Raw genomic sequence first — 18,421 nt, 5'->3', positions numbered from 1 at the left:
TCGTTTTCAAGCATTTTATAAATTTATAAATTTGCATTACTATTGATGCATTTGGGAACCCAAAATGCCGCCTTCCCTTCATTCACTCTTTCTTTTCCACCACTCACCCTCTTTCCACTTATCCCATGATTTTTTTTTTGTTTTTGTGTTTTCTTTCTTTTTGGCCCAGTATCACAGCCGTCTGAACTATGCATTTTTTGGGTGCGTAGAAAACCTCATAAAGCTTTGCACATTTGAATTGACAAGCTTTATTTGAGATTAGAAGTGTGCATAGGATTCAGCTTTTTTTTATTTTCTGCTGTCTCCACATTCTATTGCATATGGTATAAGCTTGAGCAAGTTTTAGAAAGCTTGTTAGAATCGCCTTTGTTGTTTGAGTGCCCTGAGTGACATTTTTTTTTTTTGTTGCTTTTTTTTCTAAATCTGAAAAAGTTTAGTCTGCAGCTGCAAAAATATTAACCTGTGGATCTAAGTCATCATTGATGGACTTAAATGTTTAAGCACTATTTTGGTTAAACTGACTCGCGCATATTAAAAACATGGTTTTTAGATTTAAGATTGGCTTTAATTTGGTTTGACTCGGTTCTTTGGTTTAGATTATTTGAAATTTTGTCCCATTTTAATCCCATTAGTTTGGATTTCGATGGGTTTACTGATGGGAATTTTTTTTAATAATTCTGCAATTGTAAATAAGATCCACAATTATTGTCCTGTAGTTTCATAAATTTATTGATCTACGGCTTTTGTGTACTTTAAATTGTGAAAAATTAGATTCTTAAATGTTTAGTCGGCTTACATTTGCAGCATTTATCATTGGAGGTTGATGTATATTGAATATGTAACACCTATATTGGGGAGGATAATTCAAGCATGTGTTTTGCTAATGTTTGCTATTTGGCTTTGGGTTATTATTAGTGAATTGAGCAGATTTTTGCAGCTTTCCATCCAAAAACCACTTTATATGAACATGAACATTTCTATTCAGAAGGACTTTCTGAAGGATTATGTACTTATTATAGTATTATATTTTCTTAACCAACCATGGAATATGGAGGACCTGACTTTATAGGAAATAAACAATTGAATTAAGAAATGGGTTTTAATGTTTTGCTTATTTTTGTTTAAACATTGAATTTGAATTGTCAAGTCAAAATGTTCTAGTAAACTGACCAATTCAAATAATAAAAAAAATGATGTCAGCATTTATTTTCCTTTTATTATCTCTTACTTGTTTTCTTTCAGTCTGTTATTAATTGTTGACATTATCTTGGATTAGACATCAGGGACCCTGTTGTTTTTGTAAATTATCATTTAAAGCTCATGTGGAACTTGTGTTGCCTCCTGTGGATTTATGAGTAATCACCGAAACACAACTCACCCTACCTTGCTCTCTCTCACCCAGGGAGAGCTCCGCTTCAGTTGTGGTAGACGTTAGAGTTTTGGTCTTTAAGTTATGTCTTCTATATCTGTATTTTAACTGTATCCAGGTTCCTTTTGTCGAGCAGTTGTGAAGGAGCTGTGTTTTGCTGCATTTGCTGCATTTTCACTGGCAGACAATCACATTTGAGAGAAGCCAAAATTGTTTTGGTCATTCAAGGTTTATTTTTAGTCGGAGAATCCACTTCTGATACTTATTGTGGGAGTGACTTGTCTTCAGCCACAGATACGTAACCACTGCTCTCTCGCTTTGCTATATCCCCATTCTTATCTTAACTCCGCCTTGCTTCCATCAGTCATGACTTAATAGGTGTCATGTTGTGGATAACATGAAAACAAACACTGCTGTTTTGAGCTGACAGGCTTAATCAGCATTGAATAAACAGAAGTTTTTTTTGGATTTAAAAGCTACTCGATACAACTTTAAAGTACAATTCAAGTGTCCAGACAAACACCAGAAATTGTGATGTATAAAACTGACTAACTGACATAACTAATAGTGGTCATCTATAGTACAATACTAAATACTGATTTCAGAGTTTGTGCATGTCTGTCTGTAATAGAAGCCGTCATGTCTGATCAACTGTGACCTTCGTTTAGGTCATTCTCATTTGAACAGGACTTTCCAGGTTGGTTCTTTAAGTGTAACAGAAATGTTTAATTGTCTGAGGTTAACATAGTTATTAGTCCCACTAATAAGCGGTGTTAAGCTGCTGATGATTTAATTAAAAGAAACAAATAGTCAGCATTTACAATAATCCCTAGTTCATCTAACATACTCCTAACGATTATCACAGTTTTTATAAAAAATATCAAGGACGTTTTACTCGGTGATCATATGGATACATGCAAGTGAGGTGAAGTGAAATGAGCCCGTGAACAGATAGAAGTGCATGGGAGCAGCGATGATATCGTCAAACCTGATTTTCAAGATGGTTGCTTCCTGCCAGCAAGAGCAGAAGTAGATCCCGTCACACAACACCAACAGCATGGTTAGTGAATCATGATGCGGTCGTGACCTAAGTATTAGAGAAGCAATGTCACCACTGTTCTGGCTTCCCCTGGTGTGCCTGGATAACGTCCAGATACTGATGTGAAAATGAAATGCAAAGTGCAAAGTAATTATTTAATTCCTCTATCGTTAACTACAAAGTGAACCCATCTGAGAAATGAAGCACCCCTAAAATGTATCAAAATAATAAAAGCTGGCTTTTTATTCAAGTGTTCAAGAGAAAAATCATTATATACTATATAGTCATTTTCTGCAGCCTTTTTTATTAGGTCAAGTGACAAAGCAGTATTGAAGCCATTGTGTGATATAAAGAAGAGGAACCCAGCAGTTCACACAATGAGCAATCACTTGGCGAGAGAATTAAAAACAAAATTGTAACAGGAAGAAAATCTGTCAGGTAGTGAATTATGACCTCCTTTGACGCTTCCCTCTTTTGTGTGGAGTGACATTTTGCAGACTGAAACTAGTGTAGGCCTAAACAGTTGGACCACTCTTTACCTGCTGTTTCATTTGACAGCCTTTCCAATTGTGTGAGTGGCTGTCCAAGGTTTTGTCTCCACCCCTATAGTCAGGCAGAGACAGGAGAGCGAGCTCTGCTGTGACATTTCATCGTGGAGCTGCCAGACAAGGTGAGTTGGTTTTTTTTCTGTGAGCTGTAGTAAGTCATTTTGGCCGACCTTAGTGTTCAAGGTACAGGTGTAAGGGTTTCAATGAAGCACATTATGTGAAGTTTGGAAAAAAGACCAAAAACGAATGCTGCTGCAAAAAAAACAGCCAAATTGTCAATAATGTTAACATTCAAAATATATATGAACATGTATTATTGGGTTGGGTCGATGTTTTTGGAAAGGTTTAACAACGGTGACAGAACAGATGTCGTGGGATGAATTCTGTAGCTGAATTATGAATAAAAAGAAAACCATAAAGAAGTAGTTTGAGACATATCTCTTTTCTCTGTGATGCATACTCTACTGTAAATACTGTAATAAGTATACGGCAGGTTCTCTACGCACTTATCTTGCATATGAGGATACATTGAGGTGTAATTTACACCATTTGCAGGCCTTTGTTCAGTGATTTATTATTTTTAATTTTTTTTATCCAGCAGAGGCAACAGATTATAGGAGCTGTTTCCCAGAATGTGGAGTCAGTCGTTACAAGGACAACAGACTTTCAACTGGTTCACACAGTCCCAGCTCCAGTCTGTCATCAGGAATGGCATCGTTCCTGAATGGTTTCATGGGATCCGTTCCAGGAAGTAAGAATACGGTGAATTTCGTCACAATATCTAATATCCATAAAACGTCAATCTGCTGAATATCCGTAGTTAATATAGTAAAGGAGTAAAATATCTGTACTATACTATATAGCCTCACTATAAAAAGCAAAAACAAAGCCATACAATACAGATACAGTTGCCTTTGTTTATGTTACATGTGTGCAAAACAAAGGAGCAATAGGAAAAAAACAAAGGAAAAATAAAAACACAATGCCAGCATGTACAGAATAGCCCCAACCATTTTAGCAAAGGAAAAAGAAAGAAAATATAAAATAATTGCATGGACAAATAATTTTGTTTATGATGCATTTTTGTCAAATATGTCACTAAATCAGTCCAAACTGCACACTCATAATGCTTTAACTCAGCATATTCATAGCTTTATTCTATGTTTATAACCATTATGTAGGAAAAAAAAACCTTTGTGTGATTGATTACAGTAGTCTAATAATTTAATTATTTGTGCAGGGCGGCAGAGGAGCTGCTCGTGCCCAAGCCTCCTGGCTACTTCCTCATCAGAGTCAGTGAGAGCAGGATTGGCTACACTCTATCGTATCGGTGAGTGTTTGCACCATTAAAGGACATTTATTTTGTTATTTGACTCATTCTAACAGTTCAAAATCTTGCTCCTATCCACTTAGTGTTGAAGACAGCTGCAGACATTTCATGATTGATGCACTGGAAAGTGGCCAGTACATCATAGTGGGCCAGAATAGGCGTCACCGCTATCTGCAGGACCTTGTGGACTTTCATCGTAGAACTCCCATCATGCCTTTCAATCAGGTGTTGACTGCCGCTTGTGGACAGGTATTGTCTTATGTAGTAGAAATGTATGATGTTGAATTGACAACACTAGATATTTGCTTTTTTTTGCACTTATTGTGCATTTACAGTACACAAAAGTAATCATATTCTGTCTTCTTCTCTCTGATAAGCCCTCAACTGACCTGACCAACTATGCAGAACTTCTGTTACCTGAGCGACACCTGAGACCCGATGACAGTTTGCTACAGAGCAACTCAATGCAACTGAACTGGCAAAACAAAGAATCACAGGAGGACGTGAACAGACCAGCACTTCCATATCGACCACAGAACCTGGTCAACTCTGCAGTCCTACCTCCAAACAACAAACCAAACAAACATTACCCAGATCTGAAAGAATTATCTCCTGCCACGGTAATAATGACTTTAACAATCTTAAAGGTAAAGGTCCACCGTCCACAGTAGTTCCCTGACACACTTAGGTCTGACGGGTCACCATTACACATCCCTGAAGCCTCTTTTGTAGTCAAACTTACTCGGGATGGGACGATACCACTTTTTTGTGCCCTATACCGATATCTCAAACTTGAGCATGTACCGATACTGATATTAGTCCCATACAGTCATTGTAGATCATTTATGAACTATGAAGCTGTTTAACAACACATTTGTGCCGAGTCATAATTCTCTCAACTGTGGAACAAATATTGTTCTCCCCAAAAGAAGAAATAAACAAGCCAGACATGACTCAGCTAAAATGCTTTTGCTGATTTTTATTTACATTTTTACTGTCTGTGCATAGTGAAGCATGCGACATAGAGGATTTTTGGATTGTATCGGATTTTGTATCTATCAAATATCTGATGCAGTGATTTTTGACCGGACCGATACTGATCGATACCGGTTCCCGTCCCTAGATGTACCCGCCTGAAGAGGCAGTGAACATGATTTCTGTTGCCAGTGGTTGTCTGCACTCTGGTGTATTTTCACATATGGGTGATAAGTGATGTCACAGGTGCCAGAAACGAAATGAGTCAGAGGAAGAAGAAAACGACATTGCAGTGGAGCTCAGTGACACCAATCTTACTTTGTTATCTTCTGGTTCTGGGTTCAAACTCAGCGGGGAGCAACACAATGTAAGGCACTAATAAAAGTGCTGCCCCAAATTGTAAAAAGTAATATTCTCTAAAAAAATATCTGTGGCGAACAGCTTTGTTAACTCCTAGAAGATGAATGCGTGTCATAGCGTTGCACCGAAAAATACGCTGGACTTTGCATCACTGCCAAGAATGAAGCAAACCAAGAAGAAATCAAGATGTTCACCAATAAAAACCCACGTACAGTATATTGCAGAGTTTATTAGAGTTATTTGACCCAGAAAGTGAAAGTTGATCAAACAAGCCGTTCTTTTGACCAGTGTAAAGGGGTTATTATTCTAACTCACTCCACCTTTAAAGAAAAGAAACACAAAAACAGCTGTCAGTAACAGGATGCTGGTTCCACTTTTGAAGCATTCATCTTGTAGTAAAGGGATTTTATTTTTTTTCAGTTCATACTCACATTTTCATTGCCTTTAAATGTCAAATGCCTGCAGTTCTTATATCCTGTGCTCTGCTGTGTGTTTCATGATGTTTCAGAACCAGGTCTGTATCAGGACGGTGTCTGCACCTGACGGTCTCAGTGAACCCCCTCGGAGCAGCAACTGTCAGCCTGCAAAGAGCCACGACGTGAAGCTGTCAGTCGTCTCCAACCTGAAGAATCTGAGGAAGAAATTACAAAAGAAAAGCACCTCACAGCATCATTTGTATGCAGAGATTACTGTGGAGGCACAAGACAACAGTGAGTACGAGGTGATCTCAGGCGAGCAGAGTGTCGATGGGACACAATTTGGCTGCAATCAAGCGGAGGAGTTACCTTACGAGTACCTGCAGCCTCCTCCCTTTGCCCCAGGCTACGACGCACAAGTGCACCCTTATATGTAGTTTATGAATGTGTACTGGAAAGTGTCTTAAAAAACTGAATCAAAGCAAAGGAGTTATATGATGAGCACCACCGGCTGTGAACGCAGGTCAAAAAAAGCAGCATACAGGACTATATGTTGAGTTACTTTAGTGTAAAGTGAAATGTGTAGGCCCCAATTCAGAACTTTAACATCTATCCTCAGTGATCTGATCGCATGCGTTCAGAAGGACTGTTCCCTGTCATTAAAATGCGTCCTGGACGTGTTTCTTGTGACCACATAATGATCGGACCCTCCTTTATTCAAATACAGACTGATGTAATGACTGTTTGCAAGAACAAAATGATGCCTGACTCCATTGAACCATCCTTTAAACCATTGGAAAAAAGAAATCATACCATATCAATGTTAACAGCTTGGCAGCGGCTGCAAATAAATGAACATAAGCGCTGATTAGTGTAAAACAATATTTTTTTAAATAGATTTCTGTGATTGGACATAAATTTGCATTCAGGACGGATTGAAAATGTTCACACCTGTACTAATGGCAACCTGCATGTGATGTGATCACAGAGGATGGATGTCTAGATCTAACACGCTTTTCCTACACATGCACCCAAACCATAGCTGTTGATGCTTTAATGTTATTATTGAGCATTTTTACTCTGGGTCACACTAAATTCACTATAGACACAGAGGGTGAAAACTTCCACTATAATATAGGCAGTTGTTGTTGTTGTTTACATTTTCTTTTAGTAGTTGTTTAAAGATGGGATTCAAAATGGCTTAAAATAAAATGTAAGCATTGTGAGTACAGTCCATCTGAGCACAGCCTCAGCAGGCTGGCCATGCACATGTCAAAAACACTTCCCCAGGTGAGAGCGTACAGTGATGATGGCTGAAACATTCGAGGATCCTGTGATACATTACTGACAATGTATCCTGACATTAAGATTTAGTAATATGTGCAAATATGTCATCAAATGAGCCACTAAATTGATCACTTCATTTGTAGAGTCATGAAATGAATGAATAGTGAAACAAGCAAATAAATTACAAGAGTTGACTCATGACTAATTACAGAATAATTGAAGGAACAATCAGTAAAAATCAACTGACTGACCAAACTAAATAATAAGGTGATTTTGATTAGTGGCGCTTCGACAGACTTCAGGGGCTCCAGGCTAAAGAGAATTATGTGTCATGTAACATAAATCAGCTCAGTTGAGGGCCTCATGCAGACTATTGCCTACTTTGCCAACACTGCTGTGACACCCTTGCTCTACATGAGTAGATAGAATTAATGAAAGAGATGAACCTGCTGTCCATATGTGGCAGTATTTGGTATCAGTGTATCATCTTTTCTTTTCTTGCTACATAAGAAGAAATAATGTAATCTAATTAGCAAGTATAGAAATGCAACATGTTTGTTTTTGCTCGTATTTGAGTAAGTAAATGACATATATGTGTAAAAATATCACAAATGAGTTAACATCTGTTATAGTGAGCACTACACCTTTACTGCAGCAATCCATCCACATGGCAGGTGAGACATAAGGAGATGCTAATTATAAAGAATTGCACAGGTGTGCCTCAGACTGGTCACAATAAAAAGCCGCTCTATAATGTGCAGTTTTTCTTGAAGAAGCACTTTTATTAGGCACTGAGCTCCAGGTTCACATGTAGGTCATTTTTAAGGAGGGACAGGGAAACTGTCAGTACAATTTCCTTTCCCAAAGACTTGATCAGGATTTTGACTGTAGCCTGTGGAATTTTGGTCCACTCCTCCTCCTCCTCCTCCTCCTCCTCCAACGATGTTGATGTGACTCTGTACGATGCTCCATATTTTGATACGTACCTGCCCAGTGGATGGATTATCTTGTATCTTTTATTTGTTGCATGAATATTTTGTTAAGTGTACTGTATATCGGTCTCTAGGTGAAACTAATTTGCTGACTACTTTGCTGGTTCTGGGCCTTTTAATTCAGGCCAGAAGTTTGTGAATGTCTCTTTTGTAATGAGCAGGCTGAAAGAGGAAGTCTGGTGTTATGTAAATCAGGAAACGAGTCTTTTAATAGCAGATACTTTGAATACAAGAACTTTACACAGCAGGACCTGATGCAGATCAGTTATCAACAGCAGTTCTGTGACAGGCTGAAAACACAGAAACTGGTCTAACTTGTTTCAGAGGTAGAAAAGTACAGGTCAGTAAGATTTATGTTGATATTTATGTCTCTGACTGCGCACTTTATCTATGAGAAGTATGAAAAGATGCAACATGACTGAGATACTATAAAAAAATAATATGACTGTTTTAAAGCCCCTTTGTTTGTGTTTTTGTTTAGTTTTTTGCAGGAACAAAGCTTTTTTTCATTCACCCATATGTGTGTTCCTGCTCTGCTTCCGCACAGTTCCTCATTTGTTCTTCATTTCTCACTCGGAACTTTGCATGTCATTGCTTCAGTAAAGTGGATTTTCAGTTTGGTGGACGTGTTGGTGTTTAATGTATACTGAGAGGATTTTGTGAATTAAAACAACAAAAAAAATTTTTTTAGGACTTGTGAAACGAGGTCATGCGGCCACACTGTACTGTTGAGGTGGAGGCCATCAAGATCCTGTTTCCATCTCTCATCATAACTCACAGTCGAAAACTATATTCATGAATTATGACACAGGGTATGGCACTTCAATAGATATCGTAATCGGTGTGGCCTATATTTCAGAAATGTACACAAATGCATTGTAGATATTCAACTTTCTGACATCAACTCTTGAAGCCATTGTTGGTAATATGATTATGTGTATTAATGAAAATTATACACGTCATAACACCACGGAAAATTCATTTGAAATCACAAGATACCTCACTCACTAAGTCTATGCAATTAGTTTACAACAGGGGTGTCAAAAATACGGCCCGGGGGCCAGAACCGGCCCGCCAGAGGGTCCAATCCGGCCCACAGAATGAATTTGTTAAATTTCACATTACGATTACAATCTAAATGTAATGTCAAATACAATATGTTTGTGCCTTTATAGATCCAGTGTGATGTGTAAATGGTAAATTTAGGCATGATATTGTTGAAACCGCACTCTTATTTCTCAAGAAATGTCATGTTTTGTAAAAAATATCCTTCGTTAGATGTAAAACAAAGGAGAAAAAAAACAATGGAGGTCTTGTTGTTCATAGGTTATTATACTATTATTTTACTGGTCTGGCCCACTTGAGATCAAATTGTGCTGTATGTGGCCCCTGAACAAATATTTGTTTGACACCCCCACTTTACAAGAATCAGTCCAAACCAAATGCTGCCATCTAGTGGCAGAAAACCACAACAGCTACTCAAGCATGTGAAGGTGGTTTATTTACACAAAGGCACAAACAGACTATGGAGCCATTTAGTTGCCAGAAAAAGACACTCTTTCCGTTATTATCTCACTCTCTTTTGATATAATAAAGAGTTTCTTACTTAATAATACATCTTTGACCCACTTTTTCACTTACAATGCAGTTTATATTTTCCAAAACATTGTAATTTTTATGTCTCATCATTACATCAACTTTATGTTTATCATGTACTAATTATAGCTTGCCCCTAATACAATCTGACTCATTAAACTGTATACTTGTATACATTAATACAACTGAATTATGGTAGAGTTCATTCTTACTGCATTGTTTCAATTGATTAAACCTTTAGGAACTTCCACTGTGTAAAAGTAGAATACATAATGTAATACATAATGTAACTATAAATGAAGCTGTGATATATTCATTTTTCCAATATTAATGTTCATTGATTTGAGTTGTTTTTCCACATATAGAATATGCAAGTGTCTCGCTGAAGCTGATCCCACTTCCTTTTAAGGAAAACACAGGAACCTGCTCCAGCATTCTTTTCGGGGGCAGCCCGTGGCCAAGTGGAAAGGGAACTTGACTTGTAACCGGAAGGTCGCTGGTTCAAATCCCCACCCGGCCAAAAAAGGGCTGGGGTACCCCTGAGCAAGGTACCCAACTCCCAATGCTCCCCGGGCGCTACTCATTGCAGCAGCCCACTGCTCCTAATTCTAGGATGGGTCAAATGCAGAGAATATCAGTCAGTCTGAGACTGAGAGTAATTTCCCTAAGGGGATTAATAAAGTATCTAAAATTAAAAAAAAAAAAAAAAAAAATTACACAGTCAGTAGGGCGATGGCCAACCGGTAGACACCGCCCTCGTGGGCTGCTCCCGTCCTACAAAACGCGCAAACCTGAATTAATGGGAGACGGGATGACGTCATGCTGGAAGTCGTTGGTTTCTATCCAGCGATCATCCCGCTGCTGGTATTCACGCAAAGACCGAGGAAGTTCTCGTCATAACGTCGAACACGCTTTCGTTCACACTTTTTCTTGCAAAATATAGTTATTTTCGCGACTTTCTTCGTTGTGTTCGAGTGTGAAACATTCCGACAACAGCATGTCTTTCGTCCCGGGACAGCCGATGTGTGTTGTAGCGGTAAGTTTGGGAGGGGAGCGGGGTTGTTCCCTATTGTTCAGCGGTTTGACCATAACCCGTAACAGTGCCGAACAAAATTGAGTCAGTTGACACTGTTTACACTGGTTGACTTGTTATCTACGTCAACGTGAGTGAAAACCCTAACTTTGTTAGTTAAATCCTAGTGTAGCCACAGTGACAACAGTGGTTTCGACTGACTTCACTGAAACCATCAAGTCAAGTTGTTTAAAAACACATCAGGAAGTGGGACAAATGGGAGAGACTAGTGCGTTCCTAACATTATGTTGTTGTCTCTTACTTTAAAAACACTGTTGTGTAGGTACAGTTATCTTAGCTATAAGTGAACAGTTGCAATGGGCATCACCACTGTGATTGTTTCAGTCTTCCTGGTGGACACACAGTATTAGAATATTAGCAGCTCTTAGTACATTTGCAAAGAAAAGACGAGCTTTCTTTGGAGCGGCCATTACAGGAATGTTCACATTATACTAAATATAGGTGTATATTTCTATCAATATGACACGCCTTTGGTTTGACTATGTGGAATTAGCATTACAGATATATGTGACGTCATTCTTACCAGTCAGAAACTACAGTTACAGATATCTGCAATTCAGTATTTGCTAGGCAGAATGACGTCACTTTTGCCATTCATGTGTATTGTGTTTGTCGTTATAGATATATCTGTAATTCCAGTTTCAAATATCTGCAACTTCAGTCTGGATATCTGAAAATTCAAGATGTCTAGAAAGGAAGATGTACTGTAGGTATCTTCAACTGAGGTTAAAAAAAGATCTCTTGAACTTCAATTGAAGAACCATATTGCCATTGAAGAAAATGTATGGTTTTGTTTCTTAGTATAGTAAAATGGCAGAAAATGTTAAGGTGACTTGATCAAATGTCTAACACTCCCAGACTTTGGGGTGCTATGTGAGAGTGTGGAAGCAGCTCTTTTACATCTGTTCCAAACCACCAAATTCGACACTGGTGCCCTTAGTAAGTTGCCTGTCAAGTTGGACGTCTATACAATTGAACAAATTGTAACAAACAAAAAACAAACATTTGCATTTATAAATGAATGCTTCCACATTAATGCTGTGTGCATATTTTAATCTGTTAAGCAACTATAGTGGCCAGTGATTATCTTTTTTATCTTATTCTTAACTGTTCCATACCTAGAAATGTAATTGAATAGGGACAGGTAAGTGGTATGCTATCATTGTTGATTTAAGTATTAGTGTAACAGAGAGAAATACTGCCTCTGATTTTACTAGAAGCGAGAACTGTGCCAGAAAGTCCCGACTGACAGACTGACTCTTCAAAGCTCTCCAACATCCTCAGACTTCATTGTATCGGCCACAGCACTAAGGGACTCACTGCTTATTCATCATCATGCACACAGGCGGTCTTTGTCTTGACGAGTGTTGTTTTCAAGTGCTGATGCCAGAGTCACACATCCATCTGGTTTCTTGAGCCTGCAGCTGCTTGTCTGTGTCAAAGGCAGGGCTGCACTTATAAAGTCAATGTGGGCTTCAATAACCATGGGGCAGAATCTGAAGTCCATCATTTGTCATGTGCTGAAACCAAGATTAGATTAATCAGTGCCTCGTTGTCGCAAATAATAGTAACTTGTTTTTTCTTGTCATTTCCAGTGTTTATCCTTTTTTAACAAAACATTTAAAGTTGAATGGGACTGTTACAATACATTTTAGGTGTTCCTCTCTTCCTCTCATATAATCTGTGTAGAAACAAGTATTGGCTCAGTTATGCAGCGCTGATGGACAATTAGTTCAGATTTCCAACAACCAGTCAAAACTCTTTCTCTGACTTGTCTGTGTTATGACTTGTTAGGGAATGGTTGATTAGCCTCTGGGAGGACATTTTATCTGATTTAGCTTTTTTTTTTATGAAACAGCAACAAATTGAGATTAAGAAACTACGACAGGGAGATCATCTGATCCTGGGCTTCAGCATCGGAGGAGGGATAGACCAGGATCCTGGTCAGAACCCTTTCTCTGAGGACAAGACTGACAAAGTAAGTGTGTGTATTGTATTTGTTATGTCTTTAGGACCTTTTCTGGCACAAACACTGACCTTATCAGGACCAGTAGTCATCATGAAGACCAAAACCTGGTCCTAATGAGACGCAACCTAATTTCTTAGTGTTTAAATTGTTTAAATTTAGGGTGAGGCATTAACTGGTTATTGTTAAGGTTAAGGATAATGCAGTGTCGTGTCCTAACAAGAATAGGAGCACAAACCTGTGTGTTTCTGACAATTTGCCAACAAAGAGACATTCTCATCACCATCATTTTCATTATCAATAATAACCAGACTACAACAACAGAGCCAGTCGTACACCGAGGAATGTCCATGAGTGTGACTGACTGAGTATAAATCTGTGAAATCAAATCAAATACAATTTATTTTCCCCTCAGTACAGCAACAGCTGCAGAACAGTGTACAGCACGGCAGAGACAACAAACAGCCTACAAAGAGTATTTAATTTCTAGAATATACAGTGGAAACACAGGATAAAATGGATGAATATTCCACCTGCTCTAAAAAATGGTATTGCACCACACATCGGTGGTCGACTTTGGCCATTGATCTTTCAAAGTGATTCATTGTAAACAGTTCCTATTATGTCACTGGGGAGTGTTTTTATTATTTAGCTTCTGTGTTGGGTGTTTGTTGTCATGGCTTAACCTAAAACTACTGTTGTCATACTCAGGTTAAGCAGCTTGGAAGGCGAGTCACTCTGCAGTGCAGTAGGATTTCAAAAATCAGCTATGATGAAGTCACCAACCTTATGTCTATATTATGAGGAGTTGTTGAGCGGATTGGCCTCCTCTGACTGGTTAGAATGATGAGGCTTGTTCAAAAACTTAAGAGAAACACATCCATGCTGCTGCCTTCAACAGCACTTTTTCATTTTAAGTTTGTTTATGTGTTACCATTTTATTGAAAGATAATCAGTGAGCGATATACTTCCTGCTTCTGCTGTTGCACAGCAGTACTAGAGCAGTGTTTAGGTGAGGTAAGACTGTATCTGAGGGACAGGCTTGAACACATTTTTGTAGGTTGATGTAAGAACAAACCAGACTGAGGTCATAGGAAGTAAAAGGAAAGACTGCCGCTTTACTCTAAGCCACATCTGAATGTGCTGGCTTTGTAAACAGCAGACATTCTTTACATCTTTACGGAAGCATTATGATTACATTCCCTCACAAAACTTGATATCACAAAACATTTATCTTTAAAAGTGCACTGGGCTCCTGTCTCATTTTGTTGAGGAGTTTACAATATTCCTGATATAGCTCATTAGTTGATCACTTCATTTATTGATCAAGTACGTTATTAAACAACGGGAGGTTTTACTGCTGCTTTTCTCTGTCCAACAGTCAAGTGATGATTGACCTAAATACTGTATGTACAAAAGTTAAGTGAAGAACGTTAGCAATATGAAAAGCTTGTCAGACAGATGATGGAATTAATTGTTAGCTGTAGTATTATAATCAATAATTTATTTCTCTATGGGTCGCCACAGCGAATGATCCGCATACTTGAGTTTGCACGGATGCCCTTCCTGACGCGTTCCATTGATCAATATTAAGCTCCTAAACGCAGCATTAATATTTTAATACCACAGAGAAGGTTCATGGATGTTGTGAAGGAGGACATGAGGACACTTGGTGTAAAAGAAGAGGACAGAAGAGGGATTGGGCAAGATTGAGACAGATGATCAACTGTGGCAACTCGTGATGGGAGAAGCCAAAAGAAGATCTTACCACCATCATCATCATAAGTTGCTTAATTTTAAAAGTCAGAGTTCATAGGAATTTATATATGACAATAACTAGGGGTTGGGGGTCAAAATATCGATTTGGTGATATATTGTTATCCTTCCTCATGCAATAAGATAATCGATACGCCAGAGCAAATATCAATAATTTAATTTAAAAAAAAAGAAAGAAAAAAAATGCTCTATAGGCTGAAGAAGAGAGAGTATACAGCGGGATAATGGCATGTGCTTCTTTTGTCCAAAGGGTATCTATGTGACCAGGATAACACGGGGAGGACCAGCAGAGGCGGCAAACTTGATGATGGGAGACAAAATATTGCAGGTGGGTATTAAAATGGAGCTGCTTTGGTCTAACTCCACAAGATGGCGCTATGTGTACACAAGAGTGAGCTGGGCATTAGGAGCCGAGCCCTGATCACCTTGTCCCATCACCCTGCTAAGAAGAGTGATGTTAACTTTAGTAATAATCATAGTAATAGTAATAAAAAAAGTGGCTCCAGCTTTTTTTAAACGGATACTTTAGGTTTATTAAATGTGGTTGTATGAGGTATTGCAGTTTTCATGGGCCGTCCAGGACACCCTCACCTATAACATGGCTGCAAATCATATCTCTGTCAAAACTCATGTAATCAAAATTTGGAATGTTTATGCAGGATCAGACACTCTACCAGACTATGTTTCATCCAGGTCTAAATTTAAATTGCCACCAAATACATAATCTGTTTATGTATTTGGTGGCAATTTAAATTCAAAAAGCCCTGTTTAACAAGTTCATATCCATAAATCTAACAGATCAGGATACATTTTGTCTATGATCTATACAGATCCAGAAAGTCGTCTGGATGAAGTGGATCAAAATATAAAAATGTCAGGTGCCGGTATCTAAAATGCAGGGACAGGTGTTTAAGCTTTGGCGTCGGTACTTGCTCCATGAGTGCTCTTGTTTTAAATTATGTTAACTTGTGACTTTGTTTTTGAAATCCTTTGTTCAAATGTACCCATGTGGCACAAACCGCAGCAGAACTGCAGCTCCTTTGTCCCTTTCTGTGTGTGCATGTTATTATGAGTGAGAGTGAGTGTCTGCACTCCCAGGCAGGTCTATGGAAACATTGCACACTCAGCAAAGTCAATGTTGTCAGTACCTGATACAAACGTGAAGAAAAAAAAAACCTCAACTGTCCGTTCAAACAAAATGATTTTCTTTATCCCAGGTGAACGGCTGGGATATGACCATGGTGCCCCATGACAAGGCTCGTAAAAGACTAACAAATAAAAAGGAGGATGTGGTACGACTACTGGTAACCAGAAAGACACTGGAGGAAGCTGTCAAGCATTCCATGGGTTACCCCAACCAATGCCACTGAGACACTACACTTCCAAAGCAATCGCCAACGACTGAACACACTCTGATTATCTGATTATCCCACAAATCCAGATGATGTTTGCACCAACTACCACACCACAGACACCAGACAGGGTTTAGATGACATATTCAGATGCCTGAAGCTGCACAAGTCAGTGTTTGACAACCATCACATCATCAAAATCCTTTTGAGTTTTTTTTACATTTAGCATATCCATATGTAACTTTCTAAGTCTTTAGGGCTGAATCTGAATCACAATTAGCTGCAAAGCAAATATTTTGCTGTGAGAATAATAATACAGAGATTTATAGCAAGTCAGTAAATCCACCTTTGCTGTCCAGTTAATTGTAAGCAGAAAAATAACAACACTTGCTGAGGTTTTTGTATTGTGTGCATTCAAAGTTAATGCCACAGACAATTCCTGTGATTCCTGTTTGTTTGAAAAACTGCAAACTCATCTTTTCCTCCTACATTTGACCCAATATAGCTTTAATCAAGAAGCTGTTAAGCATTTTATTCAATTTAAATAAAATGTAGCTGTCATTCTTTTAAATAACGCAAAATGCCAAAGTAAAAGCCTCAAAACACTCAAGTATGTAATTAAAATATGAAAAGAATGTTTGTCCTCATGTTTGTTTTTCCATGTTTACAAAAGAGGAAATTGTCAACTTTTTGGCCCAATTTCTTCTATGATGTTAAAAGTGATTGAACAGTTTCTATTAGTCCTCTAGAACTCTGTCTTTCGCTCAGTTTTACTTTCAGCTACCGGGACAAGTCTTTTGCAAAACAATTACAACACGATTTATAGCACAAAGGAGCGGTGTTAAATGTCAAATCTTGGTTGGGTAAAACATGTACAACACTTAACTCAGCAGCCTTTATCTTCTGTAATAAGTATCCCTGATGCAAAAAAAAGACTAGAATGTGCACATGAATTGGTTGTTTTTCAAGCAGTTGTGCTTGTTATGGCACATATATCACCATGTCTATGGAAGCGTTCCAGCGTCTTTATGACATTAACCACAATACATTTCCACCTTGAACTGCAAGTGACACAAAAGTTGTCTGTTGTCTCTTTAATGGTTTTGGGGGCGCGGGAAACCCTTTAAATCATGTGTTAATGCGTTAATTATGTGTAAATCCTGTTATTGACACATATTCCTTTTCTCTTTCGATTGTTGGTGATGTCTGCTACATGTAAGGGAACATCTGATTCTGCTAAAATAGCAATAGTTTAAAATGCACCATATTTGTGGGAACGTTTAAAGATGCTTTGAACTGTATTTCTTACCACACTCTGCAGGAGTGAATGTGGCTTGATGCACACCTGCCTTACCCTCGTACCTATTCCTATTTGTCTCCATATTCCTTTTAACAATGTTTTTGTGTGTGTTTTAGTGTAAATGATGCTTTTCCTCTGGTACAGTACATACTACATCATGATGCAAATGAGGGATTTAGTATTAATCCAAACACTGTTTTGGCTCTAAATATGTGGTCATGTCTTTATGTTTCATAAAACAAGTTCATCTTTACATGTTTTGAACAACTGATAATGAAAGTGGTAAGGTATGCATACTGTATTAAGTATTTTCGAGGGGACTAAAAGCAATAATATAAGAGCTGCACTTAAAGAGGGGCTGTATTCCTATTTGCATGTATGGGTTCCCATTCCCCAGGTTCACAGTTACACTACAGTGGTACATTAAGTGAGTGTAATGTAAGATGAATCACTCACAGTGTTTTCTATTTGAATAATGTCTGTCCACCTCCAGATTTTGTACGTGCAAACTGTCAGTAGAGCTCAATTATTCAGCATTTAACTGTTAACAGTTACTCCGTGAATGTGTTTCATATATAAAGAGACTGAAAACTAAATCTGCCCGTCTACCTTTTATTGATAAAACAAACACAGCTGGAACCTTATCTATTTTTACCTCTCTCCCTCCACACTGCAAAGCCTTTTTTTTTTTTTATCCTTCTGCCCCTTCAAATAGTTTCATGTTGCCAGTTATAAAGTAATCAGCTGACACTTCAAAGCAAAGAATCCATTCCCCGACCTTTCTGTGTTTACCAAGGCATTTTGATAGAGGGCTTTCTCCACTTTCATCTCTTAAAAATGTGTGCCAGCCAATCACTGGCCTTTGTGTGAGTGTGTGTGTGTATACAGTTGTATTGCATTGTACCTATTTAGGACCTTTGGCATAAGCAGGATGTGTAGTCCTCGTGGACCAAAACTGAGGAGGAAATGGTTTAGGCTAAGATTTGAATTGTGGTTAAGTTAAGTTAGCGTTAAGCATTGAC

General features: G+C 38.2%; 2 protein-coding genes across 3 annotated transcripts; both read left to right on the top strand.

Annotated features, from left to right (window-relative positions):
• Window positions 1-3,558: 3,558 nt before the first annotated feature.
• On the top strand, window positions 3,559-8,936 carry hsh2d (hematopoietic SH2 domain containing). Of its 2 annotated transcripts, none has more exons than XM_058638507.1 (5): window positions 3,559-3,707; window positions 4,197-4,286; window positions 4,370-4,535; window positions 4,664-4,906; window positions 6,130-8,936. In XM_058638507.1, the coding sequence occupies exons 1-5, from the start codon at window positions 3,589-3,591 to the stop codon at window positions 6,472-6,474; spliced, it is 963 nt and encodes a 320-aa protein (XP_058494490.1). In that variant the 5' UTR covers window positions 3,559-3,588; the 3' UTR covers window positions 6,475-8,936. The 2 variants fall into 2 exon arrangements, with proteins under 2 accessions (XP_058494490.1, XP_058494491.1); XM_058638508.1 differs by having other exon boundaries at window positions 3,582-3,718.
• A 1,782-nt stretch (window positions 8,937-10,718) lies between these two features.
• tax1bp3 (Tax1 (human T-cell leukemia virus type I) binding protein 3) lies at window positions 10,719-17,995 on the top strand. The gene is made up of 4 exons (XM_058638378.1): window positions 10,719-10,948; window positions 12,864-12,983; window positions 14,998-15,075; window positions 15,965-17,995. The coding sequence occupies exons 1-4, from the start codon at window positions 10,910-10,912 to the stop codon at window positions 16,115-16,117; spliced, it is 390 nt and encodes a 129-aa protein (XP_058494361.1). The 5' UTR covers window positions 10,719-10,909; the 3' UTR covers window positions 16,118-17,995.
• The last annotated feature ends 426 nt before the right edge of the window (window positions 17,996-18,421 follow it).

Source organism: Solea solea, chromosome 9, assembly GCF_958295425.1.
Source record: "Solea solea chromosome 9, fSolSol10.1, whole genome shotgun sequence".
Taxonomy (NCBI): domain Eukaryota; kingdom Metazoa; phylum Chordata; class Actinopteri; order Pleuronectiformes; family Soleidae; genus Solea; species Solea solea.
This window is presented reverse-complemented; position numbering and strand designations above follow the sequence as displayed.

Excerpts from the sequence above, each read along its gene's own strand:
- hsh2d (XM_058638507.1), top strand. The coding sequence starts at position 3,589 with ATGTGGAGTCAGTCGTTACAAGGACAACAGACTTTCAACTGGTTCACA. Across the intron at positions 3,708-4,196 it reads CATGGGATCCGTTCCAGGAA|GGCGGCAGAGGAGCTGCTCG; the intron begins GTAAGAATACGG and ends TTATTTGTGCAG. Across the intron at positions 4,287-4,369 it reads GGCTACACTCTATCGTATCG|TGTTGAAGACAGCTGCAGAC; the intron begins GTGAGTGTTTGC and ends CTATCCACTTAG.
- tax1bp3 (XM_058638378.1), top strand. The coding sequence starts at position 10,910 with ATGTCTTTCGTCCCGGGACAGCCGATGTGTGTTGTAGCG. Across the intron at positions 10,949-12,863 it reads AGCCGATGTGTGTTGTAGCG|CAACAAATTGAGATTAAGAA; the intron begins GTAAGTTTGGGA and ends TTTATGAAACAG. Across the intron at positions 12,984-14,997 it reads CTGAGGACAAGACTGACAAA|GGTATCTATGTGACCAGGAT; the intron begins GTAAGTGTGTGT and ends TTTTGTCCAAAG.